General features: G+C 46.0%; 2 protein-coding genes across 2 annotated transcripts; both read left to right on the top strand.

Annotated features, from left to right (window-relative positions):
* The first annotated feature begins 508 nt into the window (after positions 1–508).
* JMJD7 (jumonji domain containing 7) lies at positions 509–8936 on the top strand. The gene is made up of 7 exons (XM_010147578.1): positions 509–689; positions 1589–1841; positions 2594–2650; positions 3019–3114; positions 4945–5021; positions 6706–6865; positions 8852–8936. Exons 2-7 carry the CDS (start codon positions 1670–1672, stop codon positions 8896–8898), a joined length of 609 nt encoding a protein of 202 aa, XP_010145880.1. The 5' UTR covers positions 509–689; positions 1589–1669; the 3' UTR covers positions 8899–8936.
* A 1784-nt stretch (positions 8937–10720) lies between these two features.
* Positions 10721–14391, top strand: LOC104503111 (acyl-coenzyme A thioesterase 1-like). Its single transcript, XM_010147577.1, has 3 exons — positions 10721–11198; positions 12260–12462; positions 13789–14391. The coding sequence occupies exons 1-3, from the start codon at positions 10721–10723 to the stop codon at positions 14389–14391; spliced, it is 1284 nt and encodes a 427-aa protein (XP_010145879.1).
* The last annotated feature ends 55 nt before the right edge of the window (positions 14392–14446 follow it).

The raw sequence follows: 14446 nt of genomic DNA, 5'->3' as shown, positions 1-14446 counted from the left end.
GCTCGGCCTGCGGCCACCTCGGCGGAGCCGCAGCAGCCGCGGTGGCACCTGCGTGGGCTGCTCTGGAGCATCCAGGCTCCTGCTGTTTTCAGCCAAGCGTTTCCCAGGTGAAGCAGCAGCAGAAAGGCCGCTGGAAAAAGAAAAACTCGAGAATATGACCCTTTTAGGCTATTTTGCTATGTATAAAACAGCAAAACGAACCACAGTTCTAGCTTGCAAAGTTGGAATTCCTGTGGTGTATCCGTGTGCACCTCCTGTAACGCATGTCCTCTTGGCCGCTCTCCCCTGGGATGAGCTGTGGCTGACAGCAGTGGCAGATGGCCTGAGGTACCAGCACTGAACCCCCTTCCCAACAGCCATTTCTGACTTTTTTCAACAGCCATTTCTGACTTTTAACAGCCATTTTCAGAGCCTGGGGCACACTGCTGGCTTGCAGCATGGCGTCTGTGGCGTGGGGTTTGAGGCCGGTTAGTGTGCTGGCAGAGGAGCTCCTCTCAGGACACTGAATAAAACAGTTTCTCGTTTGCTTGGACAGAGCTGGGGTGGTCGGAGTCTGTACCTTATCTTGATGGGCCTCCGTCCCTGCTGGAGTTCTACTGGCAATGGGTGAGTCCGAATAAGCCTTGTATAATTCAGAACGCCATCAGCCACTGGCCGGCTCTGAAGAAGTGGACCTCGGCATACCTCAGGTATGAACGAGCTTTGGAGTAGGGCTGGTGCTCATTTTCAGTGGATCTCAGCAAAAGGCCCTTGGTTAATCTTTGCTTTTATCCTTAAGAATAGCTCAGGTTCCTCCCTGCTTCTGTACGAAGGGGTTCAGTCTTGCCAAACTCATCTAAATTCTCTCCTGCAAACATACTGCCCCGACCAGTTCCAATGCAGTCAGGAGGGTGCGTGCTTTGCGTGCAGCCAGCAGGCTCAGGCTATGGAAACCCAGCCCCTGTGCTGTGCTCAGGCCAGTGCTTCACTCTTGTTCATGACTGAATACACTCTTTAAAAAAAAAAAAAACAACAAAAAAACACCAAAAAACCAAACCATGAGCATCTTAATGACTGGTATTTTTTTTAAAAGTTCTTTTTTTGAGACGTTGTTTCTGCTTAGACCTAAAATCTATGGGTTTTAAATGAAATTTCTCACAGAAATGAAGGCTTTTGGCCTCAGGGTGTGCGTGTCTGTCAGTCTCTGTCCCCCCTTTTTCCCTTCTCTATTGCTTTTGAACAAGTGGCTGCTCAGATTTGGCTGGTGGCCCTGAGAGTATCAGGCTGTGCCGTGATTCATGGAAAATATGGACCGAAGAGGGCCCTCTGCCTGCACAGGGACTGAAAGGGAGCTTCTTTGTGAACTCACCTGTCAGACATGAGAATCTGGAGAGGTGAAAGATGGGCTGTCTTGACCCGCAGGAAGCAGTCGGAGCAGAATGCCAGGGTCCTTGTCAGACAGCAGAAAGTCTAGTCTAGAGACACCCATCTGTGGAAAGCCAGGCTTCTTGGTCTGACTGCCCACTAAACACCTTCTTTTAAAAGTAACTGTTGTCCAATATATGGGTCAATTGCAGGTCTGGCTATAAACCTTTGATTTAGTTTGCAGCGAGGTAGTAGGTCCAAGGTAGTCAGTGTGGCAGTAACACCAAATGGTTATTCAGATGCGGTGTTTCAGGACCGTTTTGTCATGCTAGAGGAGCGCCAAATGCCTTTCATGGACTTTCTGGACATTGTGGAGAAGAAAGTGACCTCTCCCAACGTATTCTGTGTGCAGAAGCAGTGTTCAAACCTCACCAAAGAGTTCCCTGAGCTTGTCTGGGATGTGCAGCCTGACATACCATGGATGAGTGAGGCACTTAGTAAACCACCTATTTCTCCTATATTGAGTGAATGTTTTGAATGGAGCTTAAAACAGTCATGCTGGGCACATGGTGAACGTTTGTTCTGTTCCTGGATGCCACAGCTCAGTTTGGTTTCCTCCCCTTAAAAAGTAGAAGTGGTAAAATACCTCAGTAATAGGGTAATCCAGGTTTGGGTTGCTCCAGGGTCGGTATCTCAGCTGTGTATTGGGACCATCACAACTGAGACAATGTGGTGATAACGCCATGTAGCCCTACTTTTCGTGTAGTGGCTTTTTCTCTGATTCAGAGTCATGGTTTTGACTTGGGATTCATGCTGTTGCTACCAAAGCTAGCATCACAAATGAGCAAAACCACACACAGCCCCTGTTTTACAGCGTGTCTTTCCTTAGAATGCCCGTGAGTGTGGTTCGCTGTGATCTTGCCATCTTCTTGCAACTGTACGTGGACATGCGGCTGTTCCTCGGTGAGCGGAGTCTCGGGGATTCAGGCTGTGAAACCCAGGGTTGTAACCGTGGGTTTGGGGATGGGTAATGCTGTGTCGTGAACTCTGCTGGGCACTACAGCGGCTGCCGGTGTGGGAGGAGGTTGCTGTTGGTCACAGGGTGCTGTTTGCAATGAAACCTGTGACGGGAAGGAGGTTAAAGGATGGAATTTGGCAGAAATTGGCAGAAAATTATTTTAAATGCTTTTAAACATGGCGCTTCAGATTACTTTGTTGGACACCATTTCTCTATTCCCTAACCCTACAGGGAAGAAGCCTGATGCTGTGAATTTCTGGCTTGGGGAATCGGCTGCTGTGACATCTTGTACGTATTGTATGGCGCTGCAAGTTGTCTGTGTGCTTTCAGCATGGGTTTAAGCAGGCTGGTTTTGAGTTGGTGGCTCAGTAGGACTGTGTGTTTGACAAGGCACTTTAACGTGCTTTTTCTGCATTCTTTTCTCCTGCACTTCTGCAGCCTTTTGCTGCTGTGTCTTGGTGCGCATTGACCTGGCGCTGGCAGTTTGCTTTGTTGAATAACTTTGCTGCAACGCTGTGTTGTTACTTTCCAGTCCCACTGGCCACAAGAAAAGCAGCCAGATAATAAGAGGACAAGCTGACACTTTCAGTTTACTACAGGAGGAAATAACCCTGCTTTTCCCTTTCTCTCCACATCCCTTTTTTTCTGAATCCTAGTACATAAAGATCATTATGAGAACTTGTACTGTGTGATATCTGGAGAGAAACATTTTCTACTGCATCCACCGAGTGACCGTCCCTTCATCCCCTATGGTATGTAATTTACTGTGCAGTACGTCTGGAGGGTGGAAGGAGGAGAGACTAAAATATTGAAAGATGTGAAAAAGGAAGCAAAGATAACATTTTGATGTTTGTGCAGTGTTGAGCTTTCCAGCGTGAACAGAAATCTCTTCTCTTTCATGCTGCAGGTAGTTTGTAACACAAGCATTAATCTGTGGTCAGGTTTTCAGTCCCGTAAAGTAATAGGTTCATTGGTACTCGTGGCAGTCTCTTCAGCTTTAGAATATTTAAATTATTAAGTATCTTGTCAGTATTGTAGCATCTCATCTTTGATGTTTAACAGGTTTGGGTTCTGCCTGTTCATGCTTTTCCCTAGGAAAAAAGCCAGGAAGCTGAAAAATAAGTTGTAATCTAATGAAATATTCAAGTTACTAAGTGAATCTGAAAACTGGAGAAATGACAAAAGAGATTCTTATGGCAGCATTACTTCACATTGCCCGTTTTTTGATTCTTCCTGTGGCTTTCCTATGTACACAGTAATAGCTTGTTCTATTGCAATCTATTGCAATCATCTATTCTAGATGATTGCAGTGTCATGTGGAAGATGGACAGCTTAATTTTATGCCTCATAAAATAAGACTTTATTTTCTCATCCCTTGACTTTCAAACCTTCAAATTATGTGAATGCGGAGTGCTGTAGGACACTAATATAATTTTGCCTAGATCTGTGCGCTGCTACATTGTTTCATTTATAGTGGTTTTATTTTGTTTACAACCTTGAAATAATAGAATCATAGAATGGTTTGGGTTGGAAGGGACCTTTAAGTCCATCCCCGATTCCATTCACTAGACGGGGTTGCTCAAAGCTCTCTCTGACCTGACCTTGAGCACTTGTGATGATGGGGCATCTCCAGCTTCTCTGGGCAACCTGTTTGAGTGCCTCATGACCTTCGTCGTAAAAAATTTCTTCTTTATGTCCAATCTAAATCTGCCCTCTCTTGGTTTGAAACCACTGACCCTTGTCCTGTCACTACAGGCCTTGGCAAAAGGCCTTTCTTTGTCTTTCTTATAAGCTGCCTTTATATATGGAAAGGCCACAATAAGTTTTCCCTGAGGCCTTCTCTTCTCCAGTCTGAACAACCCCATCTGTCTCAGCCTTTCTTCGTAGTCAAGGTGGTGTTACATGTATGCAAATGTGTGACATACATGCATGTCATGTGAGCCATACTTTGCAAAGCAAGTTACTGTTAAAGCATGGAACAGAGATAATGCTGATATTTGACAGTGTGTAGTAAAAAGACGACTCCATCTTTCTGAACATCAGGTTAATGGAGGGGAAAATCTCTCAAGGGAGGCTTAGAAAACCACAGGTGCCGAAGCAATGAAAGAAAAGCAACCTGCAGTATCTCAGGCAGTTGATGAGCCCTGTCGGATAACATTAGAAGTGAAAGGCTGGCCACAGGTCATTAACAACTCTTGTGAGTGCTGTCTTACACTGAACTAAGAAGAAAAGGCAGACTGTGAAACAGTGTGCAAGTCAGGGATGCTTTTCTGGCTTCTGAAAGGGAAACAAGACCATTACTGGAACAATACAGGAGTAAAATGGGTTTTGAGGAGAACAATCCCTGTGAAGAAAGAAGATTGTAATTCCAAACAGTAAGACAGTTGAGTATTCAGACTGACTTTAAAAAAACAAAATTAAGAAACTAGATAAAAATTGAAGTGGATAAAGGGAAGGACACTAAGTTGAAAATTATTTTATCTTAATTTTTATTTTGCACAGTGAAAGTGTGGCGCACCCTGCCATTAGTTTCTCTGAGTACTACTCTGAGTTGTTCTGTTTAATTCTTTCTGTGCTTCCAGAGCTCTACCAACCAGCCACCTACCAGGTATCAGAAGATGGCTCATTTGAAATTGTGGATAAGAAGAGTGCAGATAAGGTAACAAAGTATATAAAGAACTCAATCAATACAATAAAGATAGTTTTGGGCACTGCTGAGCCCTCAAACTGAGCATATTTATTGATATTTAGAAATCCTTCATTATTGAAAAGAGAATGCCCAGATATTTCACTTGTGTTTTACTCTTATACCCAGCTTCCAGAAAAGCTTTGTACTGCACACCTGAAACCGTCGGTATCCTAAACTGTCTTCTGTGCACCAACCTTAAATAGATCCAGTAAAGGACTTCTAAATGAACCAACAACAAAGGACTTGATTTCATTAAGGTGGAAATAGACTCCTCTGCATTCACTTCCTTTTGGCCCTCTACTCAGGCTTGGATTTTGCTCTACAGCAGTATCACCCAGTGCAATAAAACATACCCGTCTCAATGAATAAGTTGTAGTTTTTTAGTAGTAGCAATATTTATTTGATTAAAATGTATAGATCTGTAGGCAGTTTAGAAAAACTCAGTACCCTTCTGTATCTGATCTCTCTTTTTGCCTGTGCAACGTGTGACTGATGCTACAGCCGAACTTGGGCTGGGGCTTTTTCTCTGGTTCCAGAGTGGTGCTCGTGGAATCATTCCTGTAACGCAGTAAAGGTGGGGTGCTGAGGTGTATAACTCTGTAGGGCATAGAAGAAATGAATGCAGGCAAGAGGGGTTTCCCAGCAGAAAGGAGGGGTTTAGCTGCTGAGAATAAAATTAGGCCAGATAGCTTAAGAAGAAGAAAGAAATTTCAAGAGAGTGGTGTGGATAAAATACTCCATTGTTGAACGTGGGAGTAACAAGTGACAAAGGGCTGGAGGTGTCTTGTAAGTGAGACTGAAATTTCATGGCTGACATTCAGCACCTTTTCCCTAATTAGAAATGCGGCACTGTAGGAGGCAAATTTTTGCATCCTTGACTTATTCCTGGTTGAATCATATAATCACAGAATCACAGAACAGTTTGGGTTAGAAGGGACCTTAAAGCCCATCTAGTCCCAACCCCCCTGCCATGGGCAGGGACACCTTCCACTAGACCAGGTTGCTCAAAGCCTCATCCAGCCTGGCCTTGAACACTTCCAGGGATGGGGCATCTACAGCTTCTCTGGGCAACCTGTTCCAGTGCCTCCCCACCCTCTCCAGGAAGAACTTCTTCCTGATATCCAATCTAAACCTCCCCACTTTCAATTTAACCCCGTTACCCCTTGTCCTGTCACTACAGGCCCTTGTAAAAAGTCCCCCCCAGCTTCCTTGTTGGCCCCTTCAGGCACTGGAAGGTGCTATAAGATCTCCCCGGAGCCTTCTCTTCTCCAGGCTGAACAAGCCCAACTCTCTCAGCCTGTCCCCATAGCAGAGGTGCTCCAGCCCTCTGAGCATCTTCGTGGCCTCCTCTGGACTCGCTCCAAGTGGTCAATATCCTTCTGATGTTGAGGGTTCCACAGCTGGATGCAGCACTCCAGGTGGGGTCTCACCAGAGCAGAGTAGAGAGGCAGAACCCCCTTCCTCGACCTGCTGGCCGCACTTCTCCTGATGGAGCCCAGGATGTGGTTGTGAATGTTTGAATGTGGAAAGCTGTGTAGCTGTACAGGTTTTGCTAGGCAAAATACATGTTTTATAACCTAGTAGGTTTGCCTGACTTGTTTTGCTGGAATTTTTTGCTAGGTTCAGTACCATCTACATACTCTTTTGCTTTTAGGTGCCCTGGATCCCCCTGGACCCACTGAACCTGAGTCTGGAGTGGTATCCAGAGTACGCTCAGGCAAAACCTTTGCAGTGTGCAGTGAAGGCTGGTGAGATGTTATACCTGCCTTCCCTCTGGTTCCATCATGTTCGGCAGTCGCATGGCTGCATAGCAGGTAAGGCGCACCCTATTTCCAGGGGTGTTTTTGAAACACACGGTGGGTGTGCAGCTAGATGTCCCCACAGCCAAGCACAGCTGGGGCCTGAGGGCCGGTGTTTGTAACACGGAGCTCAGCAGTTTGTCTGCCTAGCCTGCTAACTGCTAATTAGAATAGAATCATAGAATCATAGAATCACTGGGTTGGAAAAGACCTTAGAGATCATCCAGTCCAACCGTATCTGCCCGCCACTAAACCATATCTCTCAGCACCTCATCCACCCGTCTCTTAAACACATCCAGGGATGGTGACTCCACCACCTCCCTGGGCAGCCTGTTCCAGTGTGTGATAACCCTTTCGGTGAAGAACTTCTTCCTTACGTCCAATCTAAACCTCCCCTGGCGCAGCTTGAGACCATTCCCCCTCGTCCGATCATCTGTCATTAGGGAGAAGAGACCAACACTCACTTCTGCACAACCTCCTTTCAGGGAGTTGTAGGCAGTGATCAGGTCTCCTCTCAGCCTCCTCTTCTCCAGGCTAAACCAGCCCAGTTCCCTCAGTCGCTCCTCATAAGACATATTCTCCAGACCCTTCACCAGTTTGAATTGGTCATCTACAGACCTTCTGCAGAGAAACTGTGTGTTGAGTGTGCCGTTACCACGTCAGCAAAAAAGGGTCTGGGGGGAAGAAAAGGAAAACAGAAAGTGCCTGAGTTTTAGGCACGGATGTAGACACAAGGTGGAAGATACTCTGTTGTCACGTGAGCTGGAATCTGCTCCAACCCAGGCTCCTACCTTGCTAGTAAACTTAGGCGTGTGTTACTGCTTTCCTGCACTTATCATCTCTTTTTTTGGTAGGATTTACCATCATATCTCTCCATCTTGGGTTTTTTTTCCCCAAAGAGAGTTCCAGAATTTCAATCATTGCTCATTAGGTGCTGGTGGAGGGGAGGGGGTAGCGCAAATTATTATCACTATGTCACGTAAATTTTGCAAGGTTTGGGGAAGAGTTGTTTTGCTGTCCTTTACTTGGAATAATCCTGTCTGCCCAGTGAGAGTTCGTAACAGTATTGAACAATCTAACGTTTATGTTTGTGCAACACTACAAATATTGCAAGCCCCTCTTTTTTTTCTCAGTATTTGCAGTGTTGTGACAAAAAGACAAGCCAGCAGTAAAGCAGTATTTCTGATTCTCTTTTCCCAATACTGCTGCATCAATCCTTAAAGATTTTTTAGAAGTAGGGTTGTTTCCAGCTGCAAGCCCCTCGCCACTCTCTTTTTCTCTGTCTAGCAGAAACGCTGGAGTTGCTGAGTTTATTTGGCCTTTAGTCTGTTGACTGCGCTACACTCTGTACACACTTGAAAAATCAATGTTCTCTGGGTCTGTCCCAGTGAATGCCTGAAGCTGGAGTATATCCTCCTCCAAGAACCACTGGTACAATATTATACTGCTTGGCATATTTTTTACTCTGGGTCTGTCCCAGTGAATGCCTGAAGCTGGAGTATATCCTCCTCCAAGAACCACTGGTACTGCTTGGCTTATTTTTTATAGGAGGCATACACCAAAATCAAAATGAGAAACAGAATGAAAGCACTGTGTAATTAATGACTCTTGTGAAGTAGTGGTGAATTTGGCATCCTTCACACACTCAGAGGAAGAGAGGTTCCCGTCCAGATATTAAACTTACTGTGTATTTGGTATTTTTGGTCTAAATAGAAGCATACATTCTGTGTTCCTAGACATGGCCAACTTCTGCTCCAGGGGCTCCCCAGTGTATAGTCTGAAGGGGAGTTAGTTTAGGTTAAGACAGGATTTCATTGACAGCACTATTAAAGAACTCTAATGTTTGCTTACGTTATTTTTGACGATAGTCAAAGATTTGCTCATGTCAAAGTTCAGTCAGTAATAAGGAAAAGCTGAACTGTGTAAAACAGTCTGTGAGCACGCTTGTAAATCATTACATCCTAGCCTTAGAAACGTTTTTCCTTTTTCTTGTCTCCTCAGTGAACTATTGGTATGACATGGAATATGACCCTAAGTACAGCTATTAATAACTACTGGGTGGTGTCTCAAAAGCCGTGGAAGTGTTGTCTCACAGCTGGGAGACTCAAGTTCGTGATCTCTCTCTCTGAGGTGATACAATCATCAGCATCTGTGACTGGAGAACAAACGTGATTCAAGTGAAAAGAACTGAACATTATTAAGATGTCCTCCACAAAATCTGTCCAACAGATCACGGCTGTTTTGCTTGGTTTCAGAGTTCAGATCAGTTGGCCAGGTTTTTTGGCTTGTTAAGTAGAAGGTTTGGTAATAGCATTTGTAGGTTTTTGCATGTTGCCTCAGTGACAGTGAACAAAATGAAATTGGAAGGGAGGATCCAGGCTTTGGATCTCAAAACAGAAGTCACAACTGTTTGCTCACATCTGCAGATTGTTTTTATAACAACGCGGGCGGAGAAGAAGGAATCTGCTCTGCCACCCAGCCCTGCGTCAGGCTGCATCAGTCCAGCACGGGCATTCTGCACGAGGCAAAAGTCTTGTCCAGTTGTAATTCACCGAGTTCAGTGACTGTGTTGTTTTGATGGTGGGAAATTGCAACTTCTGCAATAAAAGTTCAATTTAAAAGCTTATTTCTGTACTAATGTCTTACTTTTTTTTTCAAATGATGTGATAGGTGGAGGACATCTTGGAGGATGTGCAAAAGTCAATACTGGCTTTTTTCCATGTCAAGCTACGTGGTTTTATTGCTGGTTTTTATTTATTTCCACCACTGTATTTAAATGTATCTGCATTCCCTTACATCCTGTGTGGTGATTTTAGAGTTGCTTTGCCGGATCTACAGTCAATCTGCACCTCGCCCGTGGTCTCGTGGTGTGAGGTGTGATTCTGCAGCCTGTAGGCTCATTGATTGTTTCACTCCTTTGCCGTTAAGCGCTGCCTCACACGTGGTCAAGTGAGCTGTGTGAACCAGGAGCCTTTTTCTGCAGCCTTAATTCCCATTTGTATTTTCCACGGAACGGGATGAGACTACTCACATGTCTGAGACCCGCAGGGTAGGACTGGGAGGCTGTTAAATACACAGACATTGCAAAAATGTCGTATCATTGTTTATGAATACCAAAAGTTTATTGTCAAATCTTGAAGCAGTTCCTTAGAAACGTCAGCGAGATGAAGGGAGATCTATTTTCCACGTATTAATTAGGAAAATGCAGATACCCTTTAGACAAAGTTGGTTGTTATGAAGGAAAAAGTTAATAAGTTTTTAATTTGTCTCTTTTTTCTTTTAAAGGAACACAGTTAAAGCATCATTTTATCTTGTGTTGCTTGCCCAGACACTGCTGAAAACCCCAGAGGCATTAAGGGCAGGCTTTGTGTCACAGCTAGATTAAGATATCACGTTACCTCAGGCTTTCCAGCTTGTTTGTGTTCACCGTGCCTTGGAAAAGGCGCCCGAGCCAGTTCTACAGTCGGATCTGGGCTTTCCCACAGTCGGGGCCGGGAGGAGGGGGGGAAGACGATTTGAATATCTCTTTTTTGGTCACCCTGGGAGTTTTCTTCTCTCTGTACACCCGAAAGGACGGGGCTGGGAGGAGGGGGGAAGACGATTTGAATATCTCTTTTTTGGTCACCCTGGGAGTTTTCATTTCTTCTCTCTGTACAACCGAAAGGAAGGCTGCACGCCAGGAGCAAAGGGCAGCTTGTGTCTGTGCCAGTGGATGGCTCTCCATAGCTGGCGGAGGCGTGCTCCGAACTGCGTCTCCCAGCAGCCCGTGCCTGCCGGCTGCAGGAAGCAGTCACGGCGGTTCCTCCCGGACTTTGGGCAGGGATTTGAAGCCTGAGGAACATCAGGGCTGCTGACCCACGCAGAGCGGGGATGGCGGTGCAGGTGGCGGTTCTGCCATCCGCCAAGTGTCTGTTCGATGACGCCGTGCGGATCCGCGTGGCGGGCCTTCGGGCGCAGCAGGCCGGCACCCTCCCAGCCCGCCTGCTGGTCACCCTCCGAGCCAGCCTGCTGGATGACAGCGGGGAGCTCTTCCAAGCCCACGCTCGCTACAGGGCTGAGAGCAGCGGAGAGCTCGACCTCAGCCGCTCCCCGGCGCTCGGCGGCAGCTATTCGGGAGTGGAGCCGATGGGACTGCTGTGGTCTCTGAAGTCTAAAGCGCCCTACAAGCGGCTGGCAAAGAGGAACGTCCTGACCCCTTTCTGTGTGGACTTGGAAGTGTATGAGGGCCACGGGGACATGGGGCAGTTGCTGGGAAAATGCACCAATGAGCGATGGTTTTTAGGAGAGGGGGTGAAGAGGATTTCAGTCAGAGAAGGTCGTCTGAAAGCAACCCTCTTCCTCCCTCCCGGTGAGTTTTAACTCCGTTTTGGTTTTCCAGGGGTGACTGACACCACGTGTTGTGCCCCATGGCCCCTGGGAGCGCTTGGGAACCCAGAGCAACGCCTCGGCTCATGGCTCCCTCAACCTGTGCTTGGTCCAGCCTGAGAGCAGAGCATTGCCCAGGCAGACCAAGTGCTGAGGCGGGGGGGTGCAGATGTCCCGTTTGCTCTAGCCCCTGGTCAGGGCTTCACCTGTGGTGCTGGGGAGAAGCGTTGCTTAGTTCATAGCGGTTCTGTTTAGCTGACAGGATAAAGAGGCCCCTCATCTTTGGCAGAGCCGTGAGGCATGACAGCTCTGGCCGTGGAGTGTGGAATGATGAGATGTGGTGGGAGCACTGGACTTGGGCTGCAGCCAGACTAGGCTGCTTCAGCAGCTGCCACGGATCTTCCTGCAGGCTCCAGACTTGTCTTCCTGTCTCTTTCCTTGGCTAAGGAAAAGAAGTCTCTACATGCTTGAGCAGTTTGATTGCATAGGATACTTAGGAAGATGTGAGACAAATGAGAAAATTGATCTTTAATATAATCTTTAATATTCCACAATTCTATACAGAGACAGTGCCAAGACTGGATCCTGAGTAAAGCTGCTCTGAGCCCTGAACTATTCATATACTTGAATATCTTGCTCTGTAATGAATAAAAAGTCCCTCGCAGCTGCTGCGACACCAGATCTTGTAAGGGAAGTCTGGTTATAAGAATGGGCAGAGCAGAATGAGGGAAGGAAGGTCCTACAGCTGCAGGAGGAGAGCTGAGAAGCCCAGTTTCAGCTGAAATTCGGAGTGGGAGAAGGATGCCAAACATATAAACTTCCTATAGTGAGTTCCTAAGAGAGAGAAATATCCAAATCCATGTCCTTGCAGTGACTGTATGCATACCTGAGAATGAGAACCTCTGTGGAAAGCTTCAGGGAATGATTTCCTTTTGGTATCTACTGTCCTGATGTATGCTGAGGAGGAATTACTGAAAGGACAGCTATAGAAACTTTTTTCTTTTGAGCACATACATATACATCTACACACACCTTTCATTGCAGGACCTGGTCCATTCCCTGGACTTATCGATTTGTATGGATCTGGAGGAGGTCTTGTTGAATACAGAGCAAGTCTTCTGGCTAGCAGAGGCTTCGTGACTCTGGCTGTTGCATACATGGCCTTTGAAGATCTCCCTGCTATGCCAGAGGTGCTTGAACTGGGCTATTTTGAGGAAGCTGTAAACTTTTTGCGGAAGCAGCAGCAGGTAAGAGACAAATTACGGTACTCATCCTGTCTGAAACTGTTTTCCAGTCTTCTCATGTGAAATGTTATATGTCACTGAATGCACCTAGGTTTCTGAAATGTTAGAAGGAGACAGCATTGTGTGAAAGACAGCATGATCTGAGAGGTGGAAAAGCATGCGCCTCAACTCCAGTTTCGCAAGGAGTTGGATAGCTGGTTTTGCACAGCATCTTACGACAGTCCATGGAATGATGTGCAAACCAATGTTTCTGTAAGATTAAATTGAAGCAGTTCCTGGACTAGAAGCACAAAACAAATTATTTTTTTTTTCCCCCTCTATTTTTGCATCTTTCAAGATTTTACAAGGGAAAAAAAATCCACTGACTTTTTCTACTATTTCTGAAATGTTACAGGCTTTTGATTCTAAGTTTCACAAGACAGTAGTAAAACACGTTAATAACATTATCCCTTACAGTGGTAACACTGGATTGTGTGCCATGTCTTAAGAAGCTGTGGCTGTATTTGAACAAGTGCGTGGGATGAGAAGGAGACTTCATAGCCTTGTATCATCGTGCTTAAACCAAAAGAGACCAAGAGAAATCAAGTAGCATTTAAACTTTGAATGGAATGCGACTTAATGTGGTATTCATTTCCAAAGTTATTTATTTTCTTAGCATGTGGATACTAGGAATGTAGCCAGTGTGAGGGCAGAATTCAGCCTTTCTTGTTTGTCTTGTTCATCATGGAGCTCTGAAACTTCCGGAGTATCTTACAAGACACATGTTACAAAATTAATTTGGTGTGAAAAGCCTTCGCTATAAGTAAGTTGATTTAAACAGTTGTCGGGCTTACTTGGCCTCAGGTAATGAACCTTATGCGTTCCAAGACCAAACAGAAGACAAAAGGTCAGCTGTAGGAGAGTATAAAAAATCAATGGCATGAAAGAAAATCAATGTGAATAGACCCATGAAAAAGAGGTTTTTCCAAAAGGGACCTGAGGAGAGAAAATTGAGGGGATTTGGAGTCAGGAGCAGTAAAAGATAGACACTGAGAGCAAGTGTCTAGCCACGATTTGGATGGAGCAAAAAGGCTTTGTCTGTAGAGGTCACCAGGAAGGTCACCAGTCTTACAGAAGGAGAAATGTTGGGGGAGCTGTAGAATTCCTAGTCTTGTGGAGGTTCAGCAAAGGGATAGACATGGGAGTGATGTTAACTGAATAGAGAGAGGTAAGGGGTGAGATATGGGTGGTCTTAGTTGGATGAGGAGTGAGGAAGCAGAACTGGAGATGTTACGTTAGCCCAGGAAATGAGGAGTAGTTGGTAACGGTTGTTTCATAACTATGTTTCAGGTGAAAGATACTGGGATTGGCGTTTTGGGCTTGTCTAAAGGAGCTGATCTAGCCCTTTCCATGGCCACGTTTCTACCTGGCATCAAGGCAGCTGTCAGCATATCTGGAAGTGGGTTTAATTCTTTCATTCCCCTGCAGGGGAATGGCTTCACTATTCCTTCCCATCCATATGATTTGGGGAGGATGAAGACCAGTGATGAGTCTGGCCTAATAGATTTTACGGATGTCCTACATGATCACAGGGATCCCGTGACGTGGAATTGTCGCATTCCTCTGGAGAGGTCCTTGGCCAAGTTCCTCTTCCTTTCTGGACTGGATGACACAAACTGGAAAAGTGACCTGTATTGCCAGGATGCTGTCCAGCGCCTTCAGCAGTATGGACGGGATGTGGAGTTCTGCTCCTATTCCGGAGCAGGGCACCTCTTGGAGCCACCATACTTGCCTCTGTGCCAGGCTTCGATCCACAGAGTGCTTGGGGCGTTTGTGCAGTGGGGAGGGCAGTGGAAGGAGCATGCCAAAGCCCAAGAAGATGCATGGCGCAGGATACAGGCCTTTTTCTGGCAACACTTGGTGGAGTCAGACAACCCTAAGAGCAAGCTGTAGTGGAAGCTCTCAGAGATGCTGACCAGGGTTGTGTCGTGGTTTGACTCCAGCTAGC

This window comes from Eurypyga helias, unplaced genomic scaffold (genome assembly GCF_000690775.1).
Source record: "Eurypyga helias isolate BGI_N326 unplaced genomic scaffold, ASM69077v1 scaffold8162, whole genome shotgun sequence".
NCBI classification, from domain to species: Eukaryota; Metazoa; Chordata; class Aves; order Eurypygiformes; family Eurypygidae; genus Eurypyga; species Eurypyga helias.
Note: the sequence above shows the minus strand (reverse complement) of the source record. Positions and strands in the feature narration are given on the sequence as shown.